This window comes from Protopterus annectens, chromosome 9.part0, assembly GCF_019279795.1.
Source record: "Protopterus annectens isolate FY-2018-M chromosome 9.part0, PAN1.0, whole genome shotgun sequence".
NCBI lineage: Eukaryota > Metazoa > Chordata > Ceratodontiformes > Protopteridae > Protopterus > Protopterus annectens.
Window position 1 is genome coordinate 254,503,132 of NC_056743.1, and position 27,057 is coordinate 254,530,188.

The following is a 27,057-nucleotide window of genomic DNA, read 5'->3' on the forward strand; positions in this document are numbered from 1 at the left end:
TATTGTCCTCCTGTTGGCCGCTCTTACCATCCAGCCCTAACTTGTTTTTGCCACTTAACTACAGCGGTGAAGACCTTATTTGCCAGGTGTGTTACCCAGAGTCACTACTCTGTCGTACACACTTGTGCTTCCCTAAATGAGCTGCTTAACTTTAAACTATCCCCAACTTATTTGTCGCCTATCTACGGCTGTGAAGACCTATTTTTTTTTACACTGCTTGTTTGCCAAGCATGTTACCCAGAGTCACTACTCTGAAGTATACAGTCGCTTCTCCCAAATTTAGCTGCTTAACTTTCTTTAGCAGCCTAGTATTTTCTTTCTGCGTTCTCCTAGCATTTGACCCTTTGTTTATACTGCTCGTTTCTCAGGTGTGTTACCCAGAGTCACTACTCTGTAGTATACACCCGCGCCTCCCCAAATTAGCTGCTTATCTTTCTTTTAGCAGCTCAGTTTTCTTACTGCATTTTCTCTGTAAATTGACCCTTGCTTACACCACGTTTGTCAGGCGTGTTACCCAGAAGTCAGTACTCTGTAGTATTCACTCGTGCCTCCCCAGATTAGCTGCTTAACTTTCATTTAGCAGTCCATTATTTACTCTTGTGTTTCCTTGTAAAGCGACTCATTCATCCTTACCAGGACAACTTAACTGTATTACTATAGCACACAATGGACAACGGCCAGCCTGAAGGCTAGCGATACAGTCCACCGGACCAGTGATCAACCAAAGCTTCACAGCTATTTGTTTTACAACTTCTGTGTTCCGAGACTATACCCTGTTATAGCCCATCCTTTTCAAGGCACGCATAGGTCACACTTGTTTGTTATCACCTAATGTAACAAATAGACTCATAAAGAACTAGTTTGATTATTTTCTACCTATACTTCCTAATTGTGCTTATGCAGATTTGATGTGCTTCACTACGCAGGGCTTATATGTTAAAACATTGGCAAACTTGTTTAGTATAGAAATCCACTTTTCCTGCATGTCTGAATGCTGACTACCCTGCATATAACTGTAGCTTTCAATCTGTTATGTATCACCAGTACTGATTATTTGTGTCTGTTGGATAACACTGGCTGTAAACCAGGTCTTTTGTACTATGATACTGAAGCCTCTACTGTTCTTCCTTTAACCTACTGTTATATTCCTCCTCTCCTCCCACTAGTCTTTCTATAAATCTACATTTCTTCTAAACTCATACTCCACTTCATAATACTCTCTAGACTATCCCTCTCTGCCTCTACCATACTACCCTATTGCTGTACTTCCTTCTGAACTGCTGATTTCTCTCTGCATACCACTAATTTACCTTTCTCTCCTCTTACAGCTTGCTTTTAATCACATACAAGTGACCCCAAGAAACATTACCCGATCAACTTTCTTCCTGGGTTTCCTACCAGTAAGAACCATCTCTGGGATCGTGTGGTACTTCGGACAACTGTCCCACCTCCTTGCAAGAACCATATACTAAACAGTGTATGTACCTAAATGTATAAGAAATTTGTCTCTTTGGTTGATGTTATAGTGTGACCCAGCGTGCACTAGCCAGCAGCCCAGTACCAACCCAATCCTCTCTTGGTCCCATAGACTTCTTCCCTTCCTTCCCGCCTAGTGCTGCCCTAACAACCTGTAATTATCCATTTGGCCAGTAGATGGCAGCACCCCTCCATTAACTACCTTTCACCTCAATCTGATAAGCTCTAACCTATAAATATAAGCTAAACTTTAGACCAGAAAATTCAATCTCTGCACCTATAGTATCCTATACTTCCTTCCACCCTCGACTCACCACCCTGCCCCTAACCCTAGTGACTACTTACCTTAAATTTCTTACCTGTGTCTCTTTCTCCTATCCTTACTGATTGTTTTCCATAGCCTCGTCCTGGTCCCCGTCTCCTGGCTCTTCCCGCTCCGTTCGCCCTGCGGGCTCACTCCGCTCCCCTACCCTGCCCCCAATTCCCACCAGCCCCATTACCTCTACATTTATACCTTCACTAGCCACACCCACTCCAATTACACTCTTCCTTCCCCACCCCTCACTTCCTGTCTCCACCCCTAACCCACCCATAAATCACCAAGCCTAACCACTTCCACAAATACTATACTCCATCCATACTAATAACTCTTCTCAACCCCAACACTAATGCCACAGCTATGCTAACCAAATCTTCCTTAACTATTACTCTTCTGCGACTACTAAGCTTATCCTATATAACATACATCACCAAACCCTTCCACAATACTCACTTCCCCCACTACCACATAACAATCTCAATCCCTGAACAATATAAACACTCCTCCACCCCAATAAGCTCTCACCTTTACTTCTGCAACCCCTCCCTACTCTTCCCCTTCAAAGTTATATCCACCTTCAAACATCTTAACCCTAGTCTGACTTGCACTATTCTAACAAAACACACAACCCTAAAACTGTATACTAAACACTCTAATTACCTTTATTTTCATCTTTACATAATCCTCTCCACCCTACTGTCAGGTGACATACATCCTAACCCTGGCCCCCCTCACATCAACTCCTCAACAAACACACCTTCATCTACAAAAACCCTCACCTTCTCAGCATTAAATGCTCAAAGTATATGCAACAAAATCCCAAACCTCCATGCCTGGCTTCTCCACAACAATCTTGATATACTGTCTATATCTGAAACATGGCTAAGACCCTCCATAAAAGATTCAGAAATAACTCCCCCCAACTATAACATTATCAGGAAAGATCGAACACACAGAAAAGGAGGCGGTGTAGCTCTACTCTACTCCTCTTCCTTTTCTATTACTTCTTATACTAAACCAGTTACCCAATTTGCCAATGCTGAACTACTTCTTGCCCTGCTCCATCTGAACAAGCACAAAACAATATGCTTAGCCTCCCTCTATATCCCTCCTGGTGATAACATACCAATTCTTGAGGACATTTTCTCTTGGCTGCCCACCAACATCACTAATGAAACTGTCATCCTAGGTGACGTTAACATTAACTGGTCCTCTGTCCAATACCCAACAAATCCCCAAAATATTAACCTTTATAACTTTCACCAGTTAATAGATTCTATAACCAGACCATCTAAGCACACTTCCTGCGGAAGCACCCTAGACTGGATTCTAGTACACACTCACACCTTATCTCAAGTAGTGGTACACTCCCTGACTCTCTCAGTGACCACTTTCCAACATTTGCTTGCCGTAACTCTCCCTCTCTACAGCTGTCACACACAACCATCTCTGTATGCTCCTTAAAAAACTTCAACCAAAACACCTTCTGTGACCTACTTAAACAATTCAACTGGGGTCCCCTAAACACACTACCCCTAGATGAAGCTGTCACCTATTTCAATACATCATTTCTAAACATTCTCAACACCTTAGCCCCCCTTAGAACAAAAAGAATCAAGAGCAAAACTATCCCATGGTTAACAAAAGACACCTTAGCTGTCATGCGCCTTCGTAACAAAGCCTTGAAAAACTACTACAAATACAAAACCCTAGCCTCCTAAACGAATACAAACTACTCTGCAACAGAGTAAAAAAACTTATCAATTCTGACCGCAAATCCTACTATATCACCCTCCAAAATAATCATAAGACTAACCCAAAAAAATTCTGGAATAGTATCTCCTCCCTCTTCAACCCTGGCAAAAAGGAAAACCCACAACCCGATCAAAATACTTCTGATACAGACCTCGCCTTCCAATTCAATAGCTCCTTTATTGATTCTATATCTAAATTAACATCATCTCTTAGTAATAACTCTACTTCCCCAGCTACAACTACCCCTCCTTACCTAAACTCCACCACTTCCGACTGCCCTCTCTTCTGCCCCAAACCTATACCCATAAGTACTATAAAAAACTGCTTCTTAAATTAAAACCTTGCTCTAACGCCCCCGATAATATCCCTTCCTTCTTCCTAAAGATAGCTACTGAAGCCATTGCCTTCCCCATTTGTTTACTTATACATCGGTCAATCCAGGAAAGTTATGTACCCCAAATTTGGAAAAAAGCTTAATTCCCCTCCATAAAGGAGGTAACAACAATACCATCTCCAACTTTAGACCTATTGCCATCTTATCCCCCATCTCTAAACTTTTAGAAAAATGTATCCACATACAACTACTACCATACCTGACCAGCAATCACCTATTAACCCCAACACAACACGGATTTAGACCCGGTCACAGCACTACTACTGCTCTTCTCTCCTTCCTCGAAACTGTAAATAAAGCTAGAGACTCTAACTATATTGTCTCCACTCTCCTCTTAGACCTTTCTAAGGCCTTCGACACCATCTCCCATTCCCTGCTACTCACCAAACTCTCTACCCTACATCTTTCCCTCTTGCATCAACTGGTTTCCTAGTTACCTTTCCGATGGGCAGCAATCAGTGAAATGGAATAAATCCACCTCCTCTTACCTTAACACTGTCACTGGTGTACCACAAGGCTCCATATTAGGTCCCCTACTGTTCAACATCTTCATTAATGACTTCCACCACAGCATCCCAAATGCTAAAATAGTCCAGTATGCAGACGATTCAGCTATTATTTGTACTGCAAACTCCATTCCCTCCCTTATAAAACTAACTCAAGATGCCTTCTCAACCACCGAAAAATGGATGCATGATAATCATCTCACTCTCAATCCATCAAAAACCAAACTCATGTTATTCACCCCATCAAAAAGCATAACTATCGACATAAACTCTTTCCTCATAACTAGTCAAAATAACAATTCCCTAGAAATTGTTTCCAATGCCAAACTGCTAGGAGCTCTTATTGATAACCAGCTCACATTTGATTCCCATCTACAAACTAACATTAAAAAAACACATCAGAAACTTGGTATGTTCTACGGCATATCTGCTTCCTCTCCCCATCCACTAGATTCCTCCTATCTACCACATACCTCATCCCCTCTCTCCTTTATGGTGCCCCACTCTTAACTAACCTAAAATCCTCTACTAAAACAAAACTCTCTTCCTGCTACAACAAAATCGCTAAATTCACCTCTGGCCTTAGATCCTCCTCCCATCACTGTACTGCCCTCCACAAACTAAATTGGCTAGAGCTCCCTAACTACCTTACCTACACTCAACTTACTCATGCTCACAAACTCATTTTCAAGCCCTCACTCTCCTCAGCCTTCACCATCCACCACCCAAACAGACCCCTCAGAACTAACACTCAGAACCTAGTTGAACTCCACAAACCAGCCCGTCCAGCAGGCAAACTCTTACTTTCCTTTTCCCTGGCCCGCCTCTGGAACTCACTCCCATCTCATATCCGCAATACCAGCAGCCTTCCAATCTTTAAATCTCTCCTCCATTCACACCTATCTTCTCTCTGGGAATGCTCCTGTACCCATCCTGCATAATACCTCTAGCTACTACTCACCCCTACTCCCCAACTCTTCCCTCCTATGGCAACATTCATATTGTAGTTTCCACTTATGTAAATATTCTCTGTGCATACCTACTAGCTAAAATCTTACCTAACATTTTTTCCATTTGCCTGTGTACATAGATAACTAAAAAATTGTCAACTTATATGTATTATTGCATAAGCTTTTCTGTCTTGTTTTTCATGTTGCATTAACATTATCTTGTGCTTATATGTACTACTTCTGACACTCTAACAAAATGCTATGTTGCATTTATACTACTGTATTCTATTTTATTCTTAATTGCATATTTGACATTGTATCTGTGGAGCTTTTCTCCCCAGGACTCCATTGAAAATGGGCTCATTCGGCCCATTGGATTATCCTGGCAAACAAACTTCAAATAAATAAATAATAAAATAATCTACCCCGTAGTGCTACAATTATAACTCCAAGTAAGAGAAATAATTTTAGAAAACCTGGGATAAGTAAGTGGGTGCCCTGCAAGATGTATCAGCATCGCTTGCAGACACCATAGCATCTCATTCCTGCATTGTTGTGGTTAATGTCAGTTGTGTCAGTATTTTCTCCAGTGTAATTTTCAAGTTTTTACTGTTCTTGTAAACAAACCTCTGATGTTCTCTCAAAAGCTCAAGCATTCCAAATGTCCCAAAAAACATTTTGTACTAATAACGTTTTTGGATAAAAAAAAATACTGCTTTTTTATTGAATAACAAAAACATTGGAAGAGTCCTTTTTCTGTTTTTTAACCTTTGCAAATGTACCATTGGATGAATACAATATAGGACCATAGCTGGAGTGCCTGGTCCCTGTAATCCATTGAATCATGTCATCCAACAACATGGAAGGGTATCCACGTTGATGAAATAATTGCAAAGTTTGCCAACTTACCCCTGAAAAAAAACACCAACTGACTAAGTCTGATATGCTGTCCCCTTACCAGATTTTTTTTTGCCAGTAGGAGTGTTGCCTACCAAAATGTAAGAATTAGAGGAAATGTCATTTCTGTAAATGGTAGACTTGTACCTTTCCTCCACTGAGTTTGTATATACAATAATGTCCAAATACTTGATGGAACAGTCATACCACTGACATGTGAGCTCAAGAAAACTGGTGGAGTGACTAAGATAATCCACAAATTCAAACAATTCCTCAATGGTACCCTTACATATGATGAATATATCATCCAGGTACCTCAAGTACTTCTCCACCTTAGAAAATTGAGTGAGGGGTGTTGAAAATGTGTGTGGTTTCCCAGAACCATAGGACCATAGTCACAAACATGGAGGCTGCAGCCCCCATTATTACACTTCTGTGTTTTATAAAATTCCCCTTCATAATAAAGTTATTCTTGAGTACCATCACCATGCATTGCTGTACCAAACAAATCTAAGAATGGTCGAGCTGGCTGCCCATTACCATGGCCTCAAAAAAAACAATCTAGGCCCTTGTCATGTGGGATGACTGAAAATAAAACTTTGATGTTGACTGTAATCAGTAAAGAATCTGACAAAAAATTAGTTTCAGATAAAGTCTGTAAAAAGTGGCACAAGTCTTTCAATAGATGTTTTCCCCCTCTCTAAATGATTTAAGTTTCAAGTCAACAAATTTATCTAAGGGTTCCATTTTAGAGCCTGCTGAAGTAAGAATAACACCTAGTCATCGGAGGTCTAATATTTTTTAATACCCAGAATAAATTCAAAGAAGTAACATAAATAACAAGTCCTGATCCCCTTTTCTGAACTGTATTTCTTTTTTTGTAAAACTTTTACTGGATTTAAGTGAGATCCCCATTTACCTAATAAGCCTTTCTCCCTGTTAGTGGGGAAACATATAGATCATCATTATAGGCAAGCTTTAATTAATACTTATTTATTTTAATAAGCTTAATTAAAAAACATAAACTTCCTGTTATCTCCAGCACATCCTACAAAATACTGCTTTATTTGTCTTTTTTTTTAATCTTTAATAAAGATAAAATGTTAAAAGGGTGACAGAGGTACATAAACAGTACCAGAAAAGACAACAAACCAAAACAACATTCCCTTAATTTTCACTCAGGATACATGTGTTTTTTAAATAAAGTTGCATTCATTCCATTACATAAATTGTTCAGTCCCAGCCTTCCCTTAAATTTCAGTCTTCATCCTGAGCATTACTTTGCATATATTGCTCCTACAAATATCCATACATTTCTGTGTAATTTGATCCTTCCCTTTTCTAAAGTTCTCGCTTCCAGTTCACTTCAGTTAGTTATTTTATATTTTGATTTCCATTTTCTAGTAACATTTTTGGCAGCCAGTAGTATTAAATTTCGTATGGTCTTACAATGTATATGCAATTCAGATCCCACATCCGACTTCAAAAGAAAAAAAAAAGTCCAAGTTACAGCCATTTGCTCCCTCGACATTTCTGACAAAGTACTCTGTAAGGAATTTTTAAAATCTGTCAACTCTTTACATTCTGAAAATGACATGTCCCATTTACCCGTCTCTTTCCCATTACACCTCTAGCATTTTCTGCCTTTCTGTGGAAAAAGTCTCTGAAGTCTGCATGGTGCATAAAAAATACCTATGTAAACACTCACTAAACAAAAATTCTAAACCTTTTTATTATTTTACATTTGTTGACCGGGCTAGTCTAACTGGATATATGTCCATTTTCAGCAGAGGCCCGGGGAGATGAGCTCCAAGACATGATAAAATACAAATACAATTACAAACAACAAAAAGCAAAATTTGTAATAAAAAAATAGTAAATATAATAATAACATAATAAAATAATCAAGCAATGGTAACGTGTTGTTAGCACAGGGTGTGTAAAGAGGACAAGAGTCATAAACAGTGCAAATTGAAAGGTACAGGGACATCGTACAGGTAAAGTCAATAGTAGAGAAAGGAAGTTAGTTGTGTAGTGATGTTACTAAGAATTTACTTGAAAAAAAGGTATGTAAAGAGGAGTGAAATGGTGTAAAACAGTGAGACATGAGAAAAATATAAAAAGGAAGATGTAACAGTGAATAGTAAGCACAGGATAGGCAAGGTCAAGTTTAAAGGGATAGATGACTAGTCTGGTTTGGTACAGGGGCAGAGCCAGAATTATTTTGAGGTAGAGTTTGTCTGTTTTTGAAGAGTGATAAGGAAGTAAGTGAGGAGAGGTCATTACAGAGAAGATTCCAGGATTTATCTACAGTATTAGAGAAGAGATAATTCCCAGCCCTGTTATTAAATTAAGAGGTGTGTACAAGAAGTTTGTGGGATGAGCGTAAAGACTTCAGATTTTTATAGGGGGTGATAAGTCTAGATAAACTAGGAGTATTAGAAGGTTTGTAAAGAATGTTATGGGCAGTGGTTAGTTGGTGAAATTTAATTGTAGTTCTAACCATCTTAGCTGATTTAGATTTATACAATGGTGGGTTCTAATTGGGTTTCCTGTTGCAAATCTTGCAGTGTTATTATAGGACAATTCCAATTTGCTGAAGATAGTCTTGGATAGATTAGTAAAATTGGAGAAGCATAAAGGAGTGTAGAGATCAAATGAGTGTGAGCTATAGTAGTTTTGGCAGAAGGAGAAAGGAAGGGTTTAATTCTATAGAGAGTGACATTTTTTTTGTTGACAGTCTTTATAGTACTGTTGATATGGACGTCGAAGTTCAGATTATTGTTGATGGTGTTACCTAGAAGTTTGGTGGTAGAGTCTGGAGATATTATAGTACCATTGGTGGATGTCACAGAGAAATGAAGAGGAGAGGACTTTTGAGTAGGAATGAAGAGGAGGAGTTTGGTTTTCTTTGGGTTCAAAAGAAGGCAACGCTGAGTAAACCATTGTTAAACTATGTTGAATAACTTCTGGGTGAGAGAGTGAAGGTCTTTGGAGGATGTAGCTGAGCATAGTAGTGTGGAGTCGTCAGCATATTGTATGCAAGTGGTCTGGGGGATAGCTAGATGAAGGTCATTTATAAATATGGAAAAGAGGAGAGGTCCTAGTATGGACCCCTGAGGGACACCTAAGGTAACGGGTAGATGGGGTGGATAGAGTGTTATGCCATAGTACTTCTTGCTGTCGTTTGTCAAGGTAGGATTGGAACCATTTTATGGAAAGTGGGTCTAATGACAGAGATTGTAGTATGTTTATGAGAATCTGGTGGTTTACATGTCAAATGCTTTAGACAGGTCGATAAATAAAGCAGAAGAAAGATTATTTAGGTTTCGTTGTTTGTTAATGTAATCAGTAAAGGAAAGGAGGGCAGTGGTAGTGCTGTGTGAGGGTCTGAAACCATGCTGACAGTTGGAAAGTAAATTGTTTTCAATTAAGTGGTGGAGTAATTGCCTGTGGATACATTTCTCCATAATCTTAGCTAAAGGAGAGAGTAGGGCAATAGGGCGATAGTTTGATAGCTCAATGGAGTGTCCACCTTTATGCAGGGGGATAACATGGGAGACTTTCCATAAGGTGGGGATGTGACCTTCGCTTATAGTTCTATTGATCACTATGGAAATAGGGTAGGCAATAGCCTTGGATGATAACTGTAGAAATTCAGAAGGCAGTTGGTCTGCAGAAGGAGAGCATGGTTTCAGTTTATTCAAAAGGTTTTGAATAAGTGTGGTTGGGACAGGTTTGAACTGAAAAGGAAGGGGTGGGGTTTAGGTGTAAGAAGGTAGTGTGAAGGTATTAGGTGATAGTTGACTAGCTAGTGTTTGGATAGCATATGTAAAGAAGGTATTGAAGGTATTAGCTGTATGGATGGGGGTTTTCTGGTCTGTATTTTGAGGGTTTGGTGTCGTGGATTGACCTGGGTGGAGTAACTGCTTAATGCTAGCCCAGAATCTTTGTGGGTTGTTGTGATTAGGTTGTTGAAATTGTAAGTAGTAGTTTTTTTTATCAGAAAGTATGGCCTTCTTAGTGTCATTTCTAAGTTGTCTAAAGGTTTGATGGTCAACAGGGTTTTTAGTCATTCTCCATTTGGCCCAATATTTATTTCTGAGATAAATGTTATGTTTGGTTTCATTGGATAGCCATGGGGCAGAATTGGCCTTAATTCTAATAGAGCTGGTTGGAGCGTGGTGATTGAGAATGGAAAGGAAGGTAGAATTAAAGAAATTAACGGCTTCATCTAAAGGGAGGTGTTTTAAGGGAACCCAACTGCATGCTCTTAGTTCCATTTGGAATAAATCAGGGTTAAATTTCTTTTAGGATCTAATACTTCCGATAGAGGTTAGAATGGGAGTGTTGGCTTTATGCTTGATGAAGTAGGTAAGTGAGTGGTCACTTATATCATCAGGGAGGGTTCCAGAATTATAGTAGTGAGTATGATTGTTTATAAGAATCCTTCCTGTGGAAAAATTCTCTGAAGTCTGCATGGTGCATAAAAAATACCTATGCAAACACTCACCAAACAAAAATTCCAAACCTTCTGAGTTTTAGTGCATACTTGGGAGCCAGACAGATGTCCTCCCATTGTTCATTTGTATATTGCCTTTCATTCTCTCTTCACAATCTTTTCCAACTATAAGAATCAATAAGAGAAGGTTATCACTTGATACCTTATATGCCCTACTAATTATTTTTTTAAGAGAAACTAATGTTCTAGACTCATCTAAAAACTCTTATCAAAGCTGGTCCTTCATTTAGCAATCTCATCCCTTTCTCCTTGTCTGTATTCTTATCAATTGGTAGGAGGTCATTCTCTAAACTGTAGTCCAAACCTCTGCATGGCATCATCCCACTCTCTCTTCCTTCTCAAGTTCTTTGTTCCTAAAATCTTGGCTTGTTTGCTAATCTTCTCCAATAAATTCCAGCCTCCTCTTACTTACTTTTTCTACCCCTACCTGCAATCATCCCTTTTTCAAAATCTACTTTATTCATTCCTGTTTTAGCTTAGCTCCTGGAATACTTTCTGCTACTTTATGAATATAATATTCTGTATGGTCGATGTTATTCTCCTTAAGGACCTGCATCCAAAATCCTACTCTTTTCTTACTTCACCCAGTTCATCATCATCCCTTTCCACTTTGACTTACAACCTTCTGCTTTTGATATGTACGAATAATAATTGGGTAGCCCTAAAATATCTTTTCAAACTGGGTAATCCTAAACCACCTTGTTCTATGGGAAGAATCGACTTATCCCACTTAACTCTTGCCTCTTACTGTCCCATTTCCTTAATACAATTTCTGGACCACCAATGTGTATTCCATATATCTACTTAAGAGAAATAAATATCGGCTATATAACATTATCTCCTAATCCTTTACATTGTGTCTTATTCAGTCTCAACACACTACCCCTAGATGAAGCTGTCACCTATTTCAATACATCATTTCTAAACATTCTCAACACCTTAGCCCCCCTTAGAACAAAAAGAATCAAGAGCAAAACTATCCCATGGTTAACAAAAGACACCTTAGCTGTCATGCGCCTTCGTAACAAAGCCTTGAAAAACTACTACAAATACAAAACCCTAGCCTCCTAAACGAATACAAACTACTCTGCAACAGAGTAAAAAAACTTATCAATTCTGACCGCAAATCCTACTATATCACCCTCCAAAATAATCATAAGACTAACCCAAAAAAATTCTGGAATAGTATCTCCTCCCTCTTCAACCCTGGCAAAAAGGAAAACCCACAACCCGATCAAAATACTTCTGATACAGACCTCGCCTTCCAATTCAATAGCTCCTTTATTGATTCTATATCTAAATTAACATCATCTCTTAGTAATAACTCTACTTCCCCAGCTACAACTACCCCTCCTTACCTAAACTCCACCACTTCCGACTGCCCTCTCTTCTGCCCCAAACCTATACCCATAAGTACTATAAAAAACTGCTTCTTAAATTAAAACCTTGCTCTAACGCCCCCGATAATATCCCTTCCTTCTTCCTAAAGATAGCTACTGAAGCCATTGCCTTCCCCATTTGTTTACTTATACATCGGTCAATCCAGGAAAGTTATGTACCCCAAATTTGGAAAAAAGCTTAATTCCCCTCCATAAAGGAGGTAACAACAATACCATCTCCAACTTTAGACCTATTGCCATCTTATCCCCATCTCTAAACTTTTAGAAAAATGTATCCACATACAACTACTACCATACCTGACCAGCAATCACCTATTAACCCCAACACAACACGGATTTAGACCCGGTCACAGCACTACTACTGCTCTTCTCTCCTTCCTCGAAACTGTAAATAAAGCTAGAGACTCTAACTATATTGTCTCCACTCTCCTCTTAGACCTTTCTAAGGCCTTCGACACCATCTCCCATTCCCTGCTACTCACCAAACTCTCTACCCTACATCTTTCCCCCTCTTGCATCAACTGGTTTCCTAGTTACCTTTCCGATGGGCAGCAATCAGTGAAATGGAATAAATCCACCTCCTCTTACCTTAACACTGTCACTGGTGTACCACAAGGCTCCATATTAGGTCCCCTACTGTTCAACATCTTCATTAATGACTTCCACCACAGCATCCCAAATGCTAAAATAGTCCAGTATGCAGACGATTCAGCTATTATTTGTACTGCAAACTCCATTCCCTCCCTTATAAAACTAACTCAAGATGCCTTCTCAACCACCGAAAAATGGATGCATGATAATCATCTCACTCTCAATCCATCAAAAACCAAACTCATGTTATTCACCCCATCAAAAAGCATAACTATCGACATAAACTCTTTCCTCATAACTAGTCAAAATAACAATTCCCTAGAAATTGTTTCCAATGCCAAACTGCTAGGAGCTCTTATTGATAACCAGCTCACATTTGATTCCCATCTACAAACTAACATTAAAAAAACACATCAGAAACTTGGTATGTTCTACCGGCATATCTGCTTCCTCTCCCCATCCACTAGATTCCTCCTATCTACCACATACCTCATCCCCTCTCTCCTTTATGGTGCCCCACTCTTAACTAACCTAAAATCCTCTACTAAAACAAAACTCTCTTCCTGCTACAACAAAATCGCTAAATTCACCTCTGGCCTTAGATCCTCCTCCCATCACTGTACTGCCCTCCACAAACTAAATTGGCTAGAGCTGCCTAACTACCTTACCTACACTCAACTTACTCATGCTCACAAACTCATTTTCAAGCCCTCACTCTCCTCAGCCTTCACCATCCACCACCCAAACAGACCCCTCAGAACTAACACTCAGAACCTAGTTGAACTCCACAAACCAGCCCGTCCAGCAGGCAAACTCTTACTTTCCTTTTCCCTGGCCCGCCTCTGGAACTCACTCCCATCTCATATCCGCAATACCAGCAGCCTTCCAATCTTTAAATCTCTCCTCCATTCACACCTATCTTCTCTCTGGGAATGCTCCTGTACCCATCCTGCATAATACCTCTAGCTACTACTCACCCCTACTCCCCAACTCTTCCCTCCTATGGCAACATTCATATTGTAGTTACCACTTATGTAAATATTCTCTGTGCATACCTACTAGCTAAAATCTTACCTAACACTTTTTCCATTTGCCTGTGTACATAGATAACTAAAAAATTGTCAACTTATATGTATTATTGCATAAGCTTTTCTGTCTTGTTTTTCATGTTGCATTAACATTATCTTGTGCTTATATGTACTACTTCTGACACTCTAACAAAATGCTATGTTACATTTATACTACTGTATTCTATTTTATTCTTAATTGCATATTTGACATTGTATCTGTGGAGCTTTTCTCCCCAGGACTCCATTGAAAATGGGCTCATTCGGCCCATTGGATTATCCTGGCAAACAAACTTCAGATAAATAAATAAACAATAAAATAATCTACCCCGTAGTGCTACAATTATAACTCAGAGTTAAGAGAAATAATTTTAGAAAACCTGGGATAAGTAAGTGGGTGCCCTGCAAGATGTATCAGCATCGCTTGCAGACACCATAGCATCTCATTCCTGCATTGTTGTGGTTAATGTCAGTTGTGTCAGTATTTTCTCCAGTGTAATTTTCAAGTTTTTACTGTTCTTGTAAACAAACCTCTGATGTTCTCTCAAAAGCTCAAGCATTCCAAATGTCCCAAAAAACATTTTGTACTAATAACGTTTTTGGATAAAAAAAAATACTGCTTTTTTATTGAATAACAAAAACATTGGAAGAGTCCTTTTTCTGTTTTTTAACCTTTGCAAATGTACCATTGGATGAATGCAATATAGGACCATAGTTGGAGTGCCTGGTCCCTGTAATCCATTGAATCATGTCATCCAACAACATGGAAGGGTATCCACGTTGATGAAATAATTGCAAAGTTTGCCAACTTACCCCTGAAAAAAAACACCAACTGACTAAGTCTGATATGCTGTCCCCTTACCAGATTTTTTTTTGCCAGTAGGAGTGTTGCCTACCAAAATGTAAGAATTAGAGGAAATGTCATTTCTGTAAATGGTAGACTTGTACCTTTCCTCCACTGAGTTTGTATATACAATAATGTCCAAATACTTGATGGAACAGTCATACCACTGACATGTGAGCTCAAGAAAACTGGTGGAGTGACTAAGATAATCCACAAATTCAAACAATTCCTCAATGGTACCCTTACATATGATGAATATATCATCCAGGTACCTCAAGTACTTCTCCACCTTAGAAAATTCAGTGAGGGGTGTTGAAAATGTGTGTTGTTTCCCAGAACCATAGGACCATAGTCACAAACATGGAGGCTGCAGCCCCCATTATTACACTTCTGTGTTTTATAAAATTCCCCTTCATAATAAAGTTATTCTTGAGTACCATCACCATGCATTGCTGTACCAAACAAATCTAAGAATGGTCGAGCTGGGTGCCCATTACCATGGCCTCAAAAAAACAATCTAGGCCCGTGTCATGTGGGATGACTGAAAATAAATCTTTGATGTTGACTGTAATCAGTAAAGAATCTGACAAAAAAATTAGTTTCAGATAAAGTCTGTAAAAAGTGGCACAAGTCTTTCAATAGATGTTTTCCCCCTCTATAAATGATTTAAGTTTCAAGTCAACAAATTTATCTAAGAGTTCCATTTTAGAGCCTGCTGAAGCAAGAATAACACCTAGTCATCGGAGGTCTAATATTTTTTAATACCCAGAATAAATTCAAAGAAGTAACATAAATAACAAGTCCTGATCCCCTTTTCTGAACTGTATTTCTTTTTTTGTAAAACTTTTACTGGATTTAAGTGAGATCCCCATATACCTAATAAGCCTTTCTCCCTGTTAGTGGGGAAACATATAGATCATCATTATAGGCAAGCTTTAATTAATACTTATTTATTTTAATAAGCTTAATTAAAAAACATAAACTTCCTGTTATCTCCAGCACATCCTACAAAATACTGCTTTATTTGTCTTTTTTTTTAATCTTTAATAAAGATAAAATGTTAAAAGGGTGACAGAGGTACATAAACAGTACCAGAAAAGACAACAAACCAAAACAACATTCCCTTAATTTTCACTCAGGATACATGTGTTTTTTAAATAAAGTTGCATTCATTCCATTACATAAATTGTTCAATCCCAGCCTTCCCTTAAATTTCTGTCTTCATCCTGAGCATTACTTTGCATATATTGCTCCTACAAATATCCATACATTTCTGTGTAATTTGATTCTTCCCTTTTCTAAAGTTCTCTCTTCCAGTTCACTTTAGTTAGTTATTTTATATTTTGATTTCCATTTTCTAGTAACATTTTTGGCAGCCAGTAGTATTAAACTTCGTATGGTCTTACTATGTATATGCAATTCAGATCCCACATCCGACTTCAAAAGAAAAAAAAGTCCAAGTTACAGCCATTTGCTCCCTCGACATTTCTGACAAAGTACTCTGTAAAGAATTTTTTAAATCTGTCAACTCTTTACATTCTGAAAATGACATGTCCCATTTACCCATCTCTTTCCCATTACACCTCTAGCATTTTCTGCCTTTCTGTGGAAAAAGTCTCTGAAGTCTGCATGGTGCATAAAAAATACCTATGCAAACACTCACTAAACAAAAATTCTAAACCTTTTTATTTATTTTACATTTGTTGACCGGGCTAGTCTAACTGGATATATGTCCATTTTCAGTAGAGGCCCGAGGAGATGAGCTCCAAGACATGATAAAATACAAATACAATTACAAACAACAAAAAGCAAAATTTGTAATAAAAAATAGCAAATATAATAATAACATAATAAAATAATCAAGCAATGGTAACGTGTTGTTAGCACAGGGTGTGTAAAGAGGACAAGAGTCATAAACAGTGCAAATTGAAAGGTACAGGGACATCGTACAGGTAAAGTCAATAGTAGAGAAAGGAAGTTAGTTGTGTAGTGATGTTACTAAGAATTTACTTGAAAAAAAGGTATGTAAAGAGGAGTGAAATGGTGTAAAACAGTGAGACATGAGAAAAATATAAAAAGGAAGATGTAACAGTGAATAGTAAGCACAGGATAGGCAAGGTCAAGTTTAAAGGGATAGATGACTAGTCTGGTTTGGTACAGGGGCATAGCCAGAATTATTTTGAGGTAGAGTTTGTCTGTTTTTGAAGAGTGATAAGGAAGTAAGTGAGGAGAGGTCATTACAGAGAAGATTCCAGGATTTATCTACAGTATTAGAGAAGAGATAATTCCCAGCCCTGTTATTAAATTAAGAGGTGTGTACAAGAAGTTTGTGGGATGAGCGTAAAGACTTCAGATTTTTATAGGGGGTGATAAGTCTAGATAAACTAGGAGTATTAGAAGGTTTGTAAAGAATGTTATGGGCAGTGGTTAGTTGGTGAAATTTAATTGTAGTTCTAACCATCTTAGCTGATTTAGATTTATACAATGGTGGGTTCTAATTGGGTTTCCTGTTGCAAATCTTGCAGTGTTATTATAGGACAATTCCAATTTGCTGAAGATAGTCTTGGATAGATTAGTAAAAATTGGAGAAGCATAAAGGAGTGTAGAGATCAAATGAGTGTGAGCTATAGTAGTTTTGGCAGAAGGAGAAAGGAAGGGTTTAATTCTATAGAGAGTGACATTTTTTTTGTTGACAGTCTTTATAGTACTGTTGATATGGACGTCGAAGTTCAGATTATTGTTGATGGTGTTACCTAGAAGTTTGGTGGTAGAGTCTGGAGATATTATAGTACCATTGGTGGATGTCACAGAGAAATGAAGAGGAGAGGACTTTTGAGTAGGAATGAAGAGGAGGAGTTTGGTTTTCTTTGGGTTCAAAAGAAGGCAACGCTGAGTAAACCATTGTTAAACTATGTTGAATAACTTCTGGGTGAGAGAGTGAAGGTCTTTGGAGGATGTAGCTGAGCATAGTAGTGTGGAGTCGTCAGCATATTGTATGCAAGTGGTCTGGGGGATAGCTAGATGAAGGTCATTTATAAATATGGAAAAGAGGAGAGGTCCTAGTATGGACCCCTGAGGGACACCTAAGGTAACGGGTAGATGGGGTGGATAGAGTGTTATGCCATAGTACTTCTTGCTGTCGTTTGTCAAGGTAGGATTGGAACCATTTTATGGAAAGTGGGTCTAATGACAGAGATTGTAGTATGTTTATGAGAATCTGGTGGTTTACCATGTCAAATGCTTTAGACAGGTCGATAAATAAAGCAGAAGAAAGATTATTTAGGTTTTGTTGTTTGTTAATGTAATCAGTAAAGGAAAGGAGGGCAGTGGTAGTGCTGTGTGAGGGTCTGAAACCATGTTGACAGTTGGAAAGTAAATTGTTTTCAATTAAGTGGTGGAGTAATTGCCTGTGGATACATTTCTCCATAATCTTAGCTAAAGGAGAGAGTAGGGCAATAGGGCGATAGTTTGATAGCTCAATGGAGTGTCCACCTTTATGCAGGGGGATAACATGGGAGACTTTCCATAAGGTGGGGATGTGACCTTCGCTTATAGTTCTATTGATCACTATGGAAATAGGGTAGGCAATAGCCTTGGATGATAACTGTAGAAATTCAGAAGGCAGTTGGTCTGCAGAAGGAGAGCATGGTTTCAGTTTATTCAAAAGGTTTTGAATAAGTGTGGTTGGGACAGATTTGAACTGAAAAGGAGGGGGTGGGGTTGAGGTGTAAGAAGGTAGTGTGAAGGTATTAGGTGATAGTTGACTAGCTAGTGTTTGGATAGCATATGTAAAGAAGGTATTGAAGGTATTAGCTGTATGGATGGGGGTTTTCTGGTCTGTATTTTGAGGGTTTGGTGTCGTGGATTGACCTGGGTGGAGTAACTGCTTAATGCTAGCCCAGAATCTTTGTGGGTTGTTGTGATTAGGTTGTTGAAATTGTAAGTAGTAGTTTTTTTTTATCAGAAAGTTTGGGCTTCTTAGTGTCATTTCTAAGTTGTCTAAAGGTTTGATGGTCAACAGGGTTTTAGTCATTCTCCATTTGGCCCAATATTTATTTCTGAGATAAATGTTATGTTTGGTTTCATTGGATAGCCATGGGGCAGAATTGGCCTTAATTTTAATAGAGATGGTTGGAGTGTGGTGATTGAGAATGGAAAGGAAGGTAGAATTAAAGAAATTAACGGCTTCATCTAAAGGGAGGTGTTTTAAGGGAACCCAACTGCATGCTCTTAGTTCCATTTGGAATAAATCAGGGTTAAATTTCTTTTAGGATCTAATACTTCCGATAGAGGTTAGAATGGGAGTGTTGGCTTTATGCTTGATGAAGTAGGTAAGTGAGTGGTCACTTATATCATCAGGGAGGGTTCCAGAATTATAGTAGTGAGTATGATTGTTTATAAGAATCCTTCCTGTGGAAAAATTCTCTGAAGTCTGCATGGTGCATAAAAAATACCTATGCAAACACTCACCAAACAAAAATTCCAAACCTTCTGAGTTTTAGTGCATACTTGGGAGCCAGACAGATGTCCTCCCATTGTTCATTTGTATATTGCCTTTCATTCTCTCTTCACAATCTTTTCCAACTATAAGAATCAATAAGAGAAGGTTATCACTTGATACCTTATATGCCCTACTAATTATTTTTTTAAGAGAAATTAATGTTCTAGACTCATCTAAAAACTCTTATCAAAGCTGGTCCTTCATTTAGCAATCTCATCCCTTTCTCCTTGTCTGTATTCTTATCAATTGGTAGGGAGGTCATTCTCTAAACTGTAGTCCAAACCTCTGCATGGCATCATCCCACTCTCTCTTCCTTCTCAAGTTCTTTGTTCCTAAAATCTTGGCTTGTTTGCTAATCTTCTCCAATAAATTCCAGCCTCCTCTTACTTACTTTTTCTACCCCTACCTGCAATCATCCCTTTTTCAAAATCTACTTTATTCATTCCTGTTTTAGCTTAGCTCCTGGAATACTTTCTGCTACTTTATGAATATAATATTCTGTATGGTCGATGTTATTCTCCTTAAGGACCTGCATCCAAAATCCTACTCTTTTCTTACTTCACCCAGTTCATCATCATCCCTTTCCACTTTGACTTACAACCTTCTGCTTTTGATATGTACGAATAATAATTGGGTAGCCCTAAAATATCTTTTCAAATTGGGTAATCCTAAACCACCTTGTTCTATGGGAAGAATCGACTTATCCCACTTAACTCTTGCCTCTTACTGTCCCATTTCCTTAATACAATTTCTGGACCACCAATGTGTATTCCATATATCTACTTAAGAGAAATAAATATCGGCTATATAACATTATCTCCTAATCCTTTACATTGTGTCTTATTCAGTCTCAAACCAGTACACAATAAACAACGCACTATTCCTTTGTTTCTTCACTCATAGTTTATTTTTCACCATCATTACTACATGATCTATATAATTAAAATTAGTGGTAAATATTATCTGTCTTCAACATTTCATTTTGTTTGTTTATAAAACTGGCACAAGTTCTGGATACAGAATTCATCACTACAGCAAAAAAGCAACTTAAACTGCATCCTTTTTAAACCCCTTACAACTTTAAAATCTCTACCAAAATAATAACTCATAACCCTTTCAGTGGCTTCTTCATATAGTGATTAAGTTACTTTCATTATATTCTAACCTTTACCATGTGCCTTCAAAATATAGTCCATAAGTGTAAATGTAAAATTCTGTCATAAGCATTTCCAACATTACAAGCAAAAACGTCCTCGTCTTTCCCTTCCCTATATTAACTTTAAAAAGGATGGCCAGTCAGATGGATGGGTTTGAATCCCACCACTGCCACAATATAAAGGGGTGATAAATCATACAGTGAAACACAATGACTCAATTACTTTTCCCCATGTCGTCTTCTTCTTTCGGCTGTTCCCGTTAGGGGTCGCCACAGCGGATCAACTGTTTCCATTTCTTCCTGTTCTCTGCATCTTACTCTGTCACACCAACCATCTGCATGTCCTCTCTCACCACATCCATAAACCTTATCTTAGGCCTTCCTCTCTTCCTGTTACCTGGCAGCTTCATTCTTAGCATTTTTTCCCAATATACTCTGCATCCCTCCTCAGCACATGTCCAAACCAACGTAATCGTGCCTCTCTGGCTTTGTCTCCAAACCTTCAAACCTGGACCGACCCTCTAATATACTTATTCCTAATCCTGTCCATCCTCGTCACACCCAGTGCAAATCTTAACATCTTCAACTCTGCCACGTCAAGCTCTGACTCCTGCCTTTTTGTCAGTGCCACTGTCTCCAACCCATATAACATAGTTGGTCTCACTACAATCTTGTAGACCTTCACTTTCACTGGTACTCGACTGTCACAAATCACTCCTGACACTCTTCTCCACCCACTCCATCCTGCCTGTACTCTCTTCTTCACCTCTCTTCCACACTCACCATTACTCTGAACTGTTGATCATAAGCACTTAAACTCATCCACCTTCGCCACCTCTACTCCCTGCATCCTCACCATTCCTCTATCCTCCCTCTCATTCACACACATATATTATGTCTTAGTCCTGCTGACCTTCATTCCTCTTCTCTCTAGAGCATATCTCCACCTCTCCAGGGTCTCCTCCACCTGTTCCCTACTCTCACTACAGATCACAATGTCATCTGCAAACATCATAGTCAGCGGGGACTCCTGTCTGTCTGACTTTGCCCCATGTAGTCTATCTAATAATTACATTAACTTGCTAACCCAAAATCTGAGTAAGTAGCTTTTTAAGACCTTCTTGTCTTATAGCAGTAGCCTAAAGTCACCTCCTTATTAGACACAAAAACAAACACTTCTGTAAAGTTGGTAATCTACCACAAATGTAATTTATTTGTGGCGGATACTGCCTCCCCACGGCTGGAGGCGTGTTTGGGGTGGGATTTGCTACTGCGCATCCTAGGAGGTACTACACTGATAGATTGCCCTAAAGTCGGCTACTATTGTCCCGCTAGTCCTGTTTCTAGGCAAAAGGTTTTTAACTGAAACTCTACTGCTAGTACGCATTCATTCCTAAATTGTAGCAGAACAATTCATCCATATCATCTGCAGGAAAACTGTATCTAACCATAACATTACTAAAAGATGCTTTCCACTAATCTGAACCCTATCTTCTTCCTACATATTTGCTAAAGGTCTGTCATCAAGGCCTCCTTCAACAACAGTAGTTGTTATCTGGTTATCTCCGATGATGAGGATGATCTCCATCATCTCCAAACTCATAAAAATCAGTGTCTTTCACCATGTTGTGTCACACCAGTACTTTTCTCCCTTGAAAAAAGAAAGGCAATTTTGCCAGTGCTCTGGCTAATTTTTTTCCCCCTTGTCAGCAGGAATACCACCTTGAGCCTCCCCTGAAAAGAGACTGCATGCCAAGAGGGACTAATCCAGTCAGAAACCACACATGGATAAGCAAGTAAACAAACAAAAATGTGACCTGGTATCACTTCAACATCATGTGTGCAGGGTAGGGGTAAGGTTTTAACATGAAAACCTCTGGTTTTCTGTGATATGAAAATGGGCAGATGTCATCTATCATTTATGCACTTATACATATACATCATCTGCAGAAGGAACACATCTAGAATTCTAACAGCCTGCACAGCTACACCTGGCCACTCACGTTACTTTAAGCCACTTCAAAACAATGTTAGGTTTCAAATTGAAATAAGACAGTACTGAAGGATGCTCAACGTTTTTTCTCCAATTAAATCTTTGCAGATATATCTGGATTACTTGCTTGTCAAGCAATCTCTTGCTGCCATGTTCTACATTTCATCAAATGTATTACTGCAGAAGTTTAATACTCACATTTATATAAATACAGAAAAACATAAGCTTATTGTCTGACAGGAATTCAGAATAAAAAATGATAAAATATTAACATGGCTTACTGTGATGAAATTATAAAATATTTATAAACTATAAATAAAATTTAAATGTATGAAACATTGTGATTCACTGGATCCCCGTAGTAAAAAAGCTCTTGAGACCCATTAGTGTGACATACTGTATGACATAAATAAGCAGTCACAAAAGCTTTTTCCTGTAATTTGACAAATGCAGCAACAGTTCTGAAACAGATGTCAGTTCAGAAACACTCATGTCAAGCATATTATTTATATCTTAAACTAAAATAATGCAGTATCATTATCAACATTGCATTGATAAAATATTAGAGTACAGATTGGCTTTTTTCTTATGCAGGTATTCAATTCTGTGTTGTGAAATTGCATGAAGAATGCCCTGATGCATCATCAGTAGGCAGACATCTACTGAAAGCTGTGAAATAAAAGCAATTTCATAGTTTCTAGTAAACTTGTGTGTATTTATTCAGAACATTTTTCAAGGCATCACATGATTATTTTGACTTTCTTCTCTGCAAGCAAAGCATCACTAAACTCAGCTCATTAAAATTTAGAACAAACTTGCTATGACAAAAACTTATGTGTAGCTTCCCAAACACAAAATCTGAAAGAGAGGATTTGCAGCAGATCAAATAGCATGAATAACAGTAATATACTACAATTAGTAGTCTCACCTTCGTGAATCCAGCAGGAAGATGTATACCTGGCTTATTCATGCAGGGTCAGAAATGCCATTCAAAAGCAGCTTAATTAAGAAGAAGGGAAACTAAACTCACACTTATAAATTAGAAGCATTCGTTTAAAGCTTTTTAACTAACGCCTCCTTTACAAAAGTTAACACGTTGACTTTACGGATTTATAGTTGTGCTTTATAAGACAAGTTACTCCATGATGAAGGAAATAGATTCCATAATGTAAATAGTATGTAGTTTCACCCCGATGCACAATAACACTGCTAAAATGTAAGCAGTGGTGAACAACAGATGGATTATTTAAGAAATAACTATTGACGCGGTATACTTTATCATAGCGTTGCTGGTTCTGGTACTACAGCTCACCAAGTGAAACAAAGTGCCCTAGCAACCCAATAAATAACAATATATCGTGCTAAAGCACGTCCTGCCCTCTGCTATTCCCATCATGAATTAGTCCCAAAGTGTTAAAATTAAAATATGTCATCATCTTACCTCTGGTGACATCAGAAAAGATCACTGCTAAGTACGCTCAGCTTTTCGATTTTTTCGGTTTTCACTATTAAATTCCCCTGAATATTCCTAACAAAATGTTTGCATCTCATTTACTGATTTCTTAAGCGTACTCAAAGAGAGACACTTAGAAAAACCTTGCCCTTATTCATTTACAATGCATCTCGCAGGCATTTTGCAGGGCTCGACTGTTTTGGACATAATATCGGCAAGGTCCATACATGAGTAAACAGTAATGGACCAGACCAGTCAAGACAACACTACTTGTGTGACTTATTGAAACAAACCTGCGGTTAATGATATTGGAAACTAGGATAAACACATTTTTGAATACTCACTCTGGCGGGTCTAGCGTCTTCCTCTCAATGACAGATGACATTTGCCAAATACCCTCTCCTCACAACCCAAGATGTAATGTATTTGGTAATCTGCTGGCTTCCCGGACTTGAACCCTTTTCTGTGATGTTAGGCTCCCAGCTGTAAATCACGATTGAAGGTTATTTAGTTCAGTTCCTCTTCCATGTAAATCCAACAAAACCTTGGTGGTCTGGGACAAAGTCTGTATTATTTGTCTGGCTATAGTTCGGGTTTCAGTTTCTGATGTACTGCTAATTTTACTTTCATGTCATTGTCTGCTTCAGATAGTGTTGACAGCTGAAAGACTCATCCCTCTTAATAGCATGTGAATGCGAACAAATGGTTGGAATTAAATCTCCTCAGCCCTGCTTGTGTGTTTTGGCTGACGTTTTATCAGTATTTTTTCTGTGAAAGGTCTATAGGCTCAGCCCTCTTCTCTGGTTTCATTTCCTTTTTCCTGCTCACGACTCAAATACAATAGCAGGAAATTACATTTAAAGAAACAGTAATTCAATTCTGAATGGACCCCTGGGGATTAGATCCTCGCAGTACATCATCATTTACTGCCTTCTTAAAGCGGCAGGGCTTTTATTGTGATACAAGTGAGAGCACTTTGTAGATTGGTAATTAGTGCGAGATTGCAGCCCAATATGTCTGTAACTGAAATTCAGTGTCAGCGACTTTCTAGGTTACTTTCTAATGTATCTGGCAAAACCTTTCATAAACTACTGGGAAAATGCTGGACACTCCACTCTGAATCACAGCATGTCTTGTTGCTAGGCTCAGGAGGACAATGGAGCTAAAAGGGACGTAAAAAATAGAAAATAAATTCTCGTTTCTTTTGTTTTATCATGAAAATCCATTTTGCATAGTTAGTTTTACTGCAATATGAGTAAAAACTGTTTAATAATTATTTGTCATAAACAGGCATAAAATTAAGTGGTTTATTATATTTATTTGCGCCTGATAATATAACACTATACTGTGGCAGCAGTAAATTGTCATTCTGAGCTCTACTGTCACGTTCTAAATCTAGATCAAGCAAGGTGCTGTGAAAGCAATATTACTAGGAAAATAAATCCCTTTATATGGGCCTTTGTTGCATGTTTGTAGAACACTTCATGGCCCAAACTGTGCATAACCAATTAGAGCTTATATATGTATTTATACATACATACATGTGTGTGTTTGTATGTGTGTATGTATGTATATATATATATATATATATATATATATATATATATATATAAACATTTATTTATTTTATTTAACATTTGTTTACCGGGATAGTCCAACTGGGTCAAAAGAACCCATTTTCAGAGGAGGCCCCGGGGAGAAAAGCTGCTCATACAGACATTTAAAACAATGCAAAAACATACTGTACATAAAGGAATTTTAAAACATTACAGCATACTCGTGGTATTAAAATTCAGTACAATAAACTTCTTGTAAGATCATAAAAAGTCAACAGGAAATATAACTTGGACGTGGTCATGGCACTCAGTTATACTACAATAAACTTCTTAAGGGTTCAAATTAAACAACTAAATTTACAGGTTAACAGCACAGAGTGGATGGGAGTTAGAATAAGCTTCTCATGTTGAATATAGGGTCAGATAAAGAGAATAATAGGATTAGAGTTTAAATGTGCAAACTGAGTGGAAGTTAAAAGAGACCAAAACTTCACATTGAATTGGAGTTTAAGGCGACTAAAAGAGAAAAAGTGTGGGGCTTGACAGACTTAGTGGGAGTTTAAAGAGAGAGAAAGAGAGGAGGGTTGGGGCTAGACTGGTAGCTGAGGTAGAGGAGAGCTTACCTGGAGCTGTACAGGTACAGAGCTATGTGTTTATTCTTTTAAAGGGTCTTTGAAGAGTGCTAGGCTTGGGATAGATCTAATAGCTAGAGGGAGAGATTCCATAATTTTGAGACAGAGTATCAGTATAGGCACTAGCCTAGTCTTTTTGAGGCTTTAGAGATTGCTAGCAGATTTTTGTCTTCTGATCTTAGGGATCTGTTTGGTATAAATGTTTTTTTTTATCTATGTAAACATCCATTTTTGTGTATATGTAATTCTGCGTATATCCAATGTTTGTACCCTAATAGCTATGTATATCATAAACACTGTCAATCTTGTGAGCCTCTTCTTGAGGACTACATTGTACATACTTTGTATATATCCATGTCTCATGATTGCTTTGTTTATACATGTAACTTGGAGCTTTTCTCCCTGGGCCTCCCTGAAAATGGACATGTATCCAGTCAGACTATCTCAGTCAACAAATGTAAAATAAAAATAAAATCCAGGATTTGAGTAACTTGTCTAGTGCAGGGCAGGTAGTGGGCTTGTAAATAAATTTGTGCATAATAGCAAGCTGGACATATGCAAGTTGGTTCGGGAGTTCAAAGTAGTTTAGTTCACGTAGTGGTTTACAGTGATGTGTGTGATATTTCGAGTTTGTGGCAAATTTTGCAAATTTATTATACCACTGTTCCATTTTGGACTTAGTAGAGGTTTGTAGGTTGGTTAGAATAGTGGCACCATGGAATAAGGAGGGAAGCAGGAAAGTTTCAGCCAGGATACCTTTGGTTGCGGTGCTTAGGAAGTGCCTATTTCTGTATAGAAGTCCTAATTTCTGGTGAGGTTTCTTTGTTTTGTTGGATGTGGTAGTCAAAGTTAAGTTTATTGCTGATAATGACTCCTAATAGTTTTGTTTCCTGTACTATTTCAATGATAGTATTATCACTTGAGTAAATTTTAAGTTGATCAGCGACAGGAGTGGTGTTTTTAGGGTGAAAGAGTATGAGTTTAGTTTCCTTGGGATTAAGAATAAAGAAGAGCATTTATAAGCCAGGATTCAATAGCAGTGAAA

At 38.2% G+C, this 27,057-nt stretch overlaps 1 protein-coding gene and 1 long non-coding RNA gene across 3 annotated transcripts in view; one reads left to right on the forward strand and one right to left on the reverse strand.

Moving 5' to 3' along the window:
- LMO2 (LIM domain only 2) overlaps positions 1 to 24,798 on the reverse strand; it is a 229,583-nt gene extending 204,785 nt beyond the window's left edge. The window contains exon 1 of the mRNA XM_044082837.1: positions 24,169 to 24,798. Coding sequence (XP_043938772.1) covers positions 24,169 to 24,209 — 41 coding nt within the window. The 5' untranslated portion in view covers positions 24,210 to 24,798. The remainder of the gene's footprint in view (positions 1 to 24,168) is intronic.
- Positions 1 to 27,057, forward strand: part of LOC122811172 — a 1,417,861-nt gene that overhangs the window by 361,087 nt on the left and 1,029,717 nt on the right. The gene's annotated exons all lie outside the window — the stretch shown is intronic.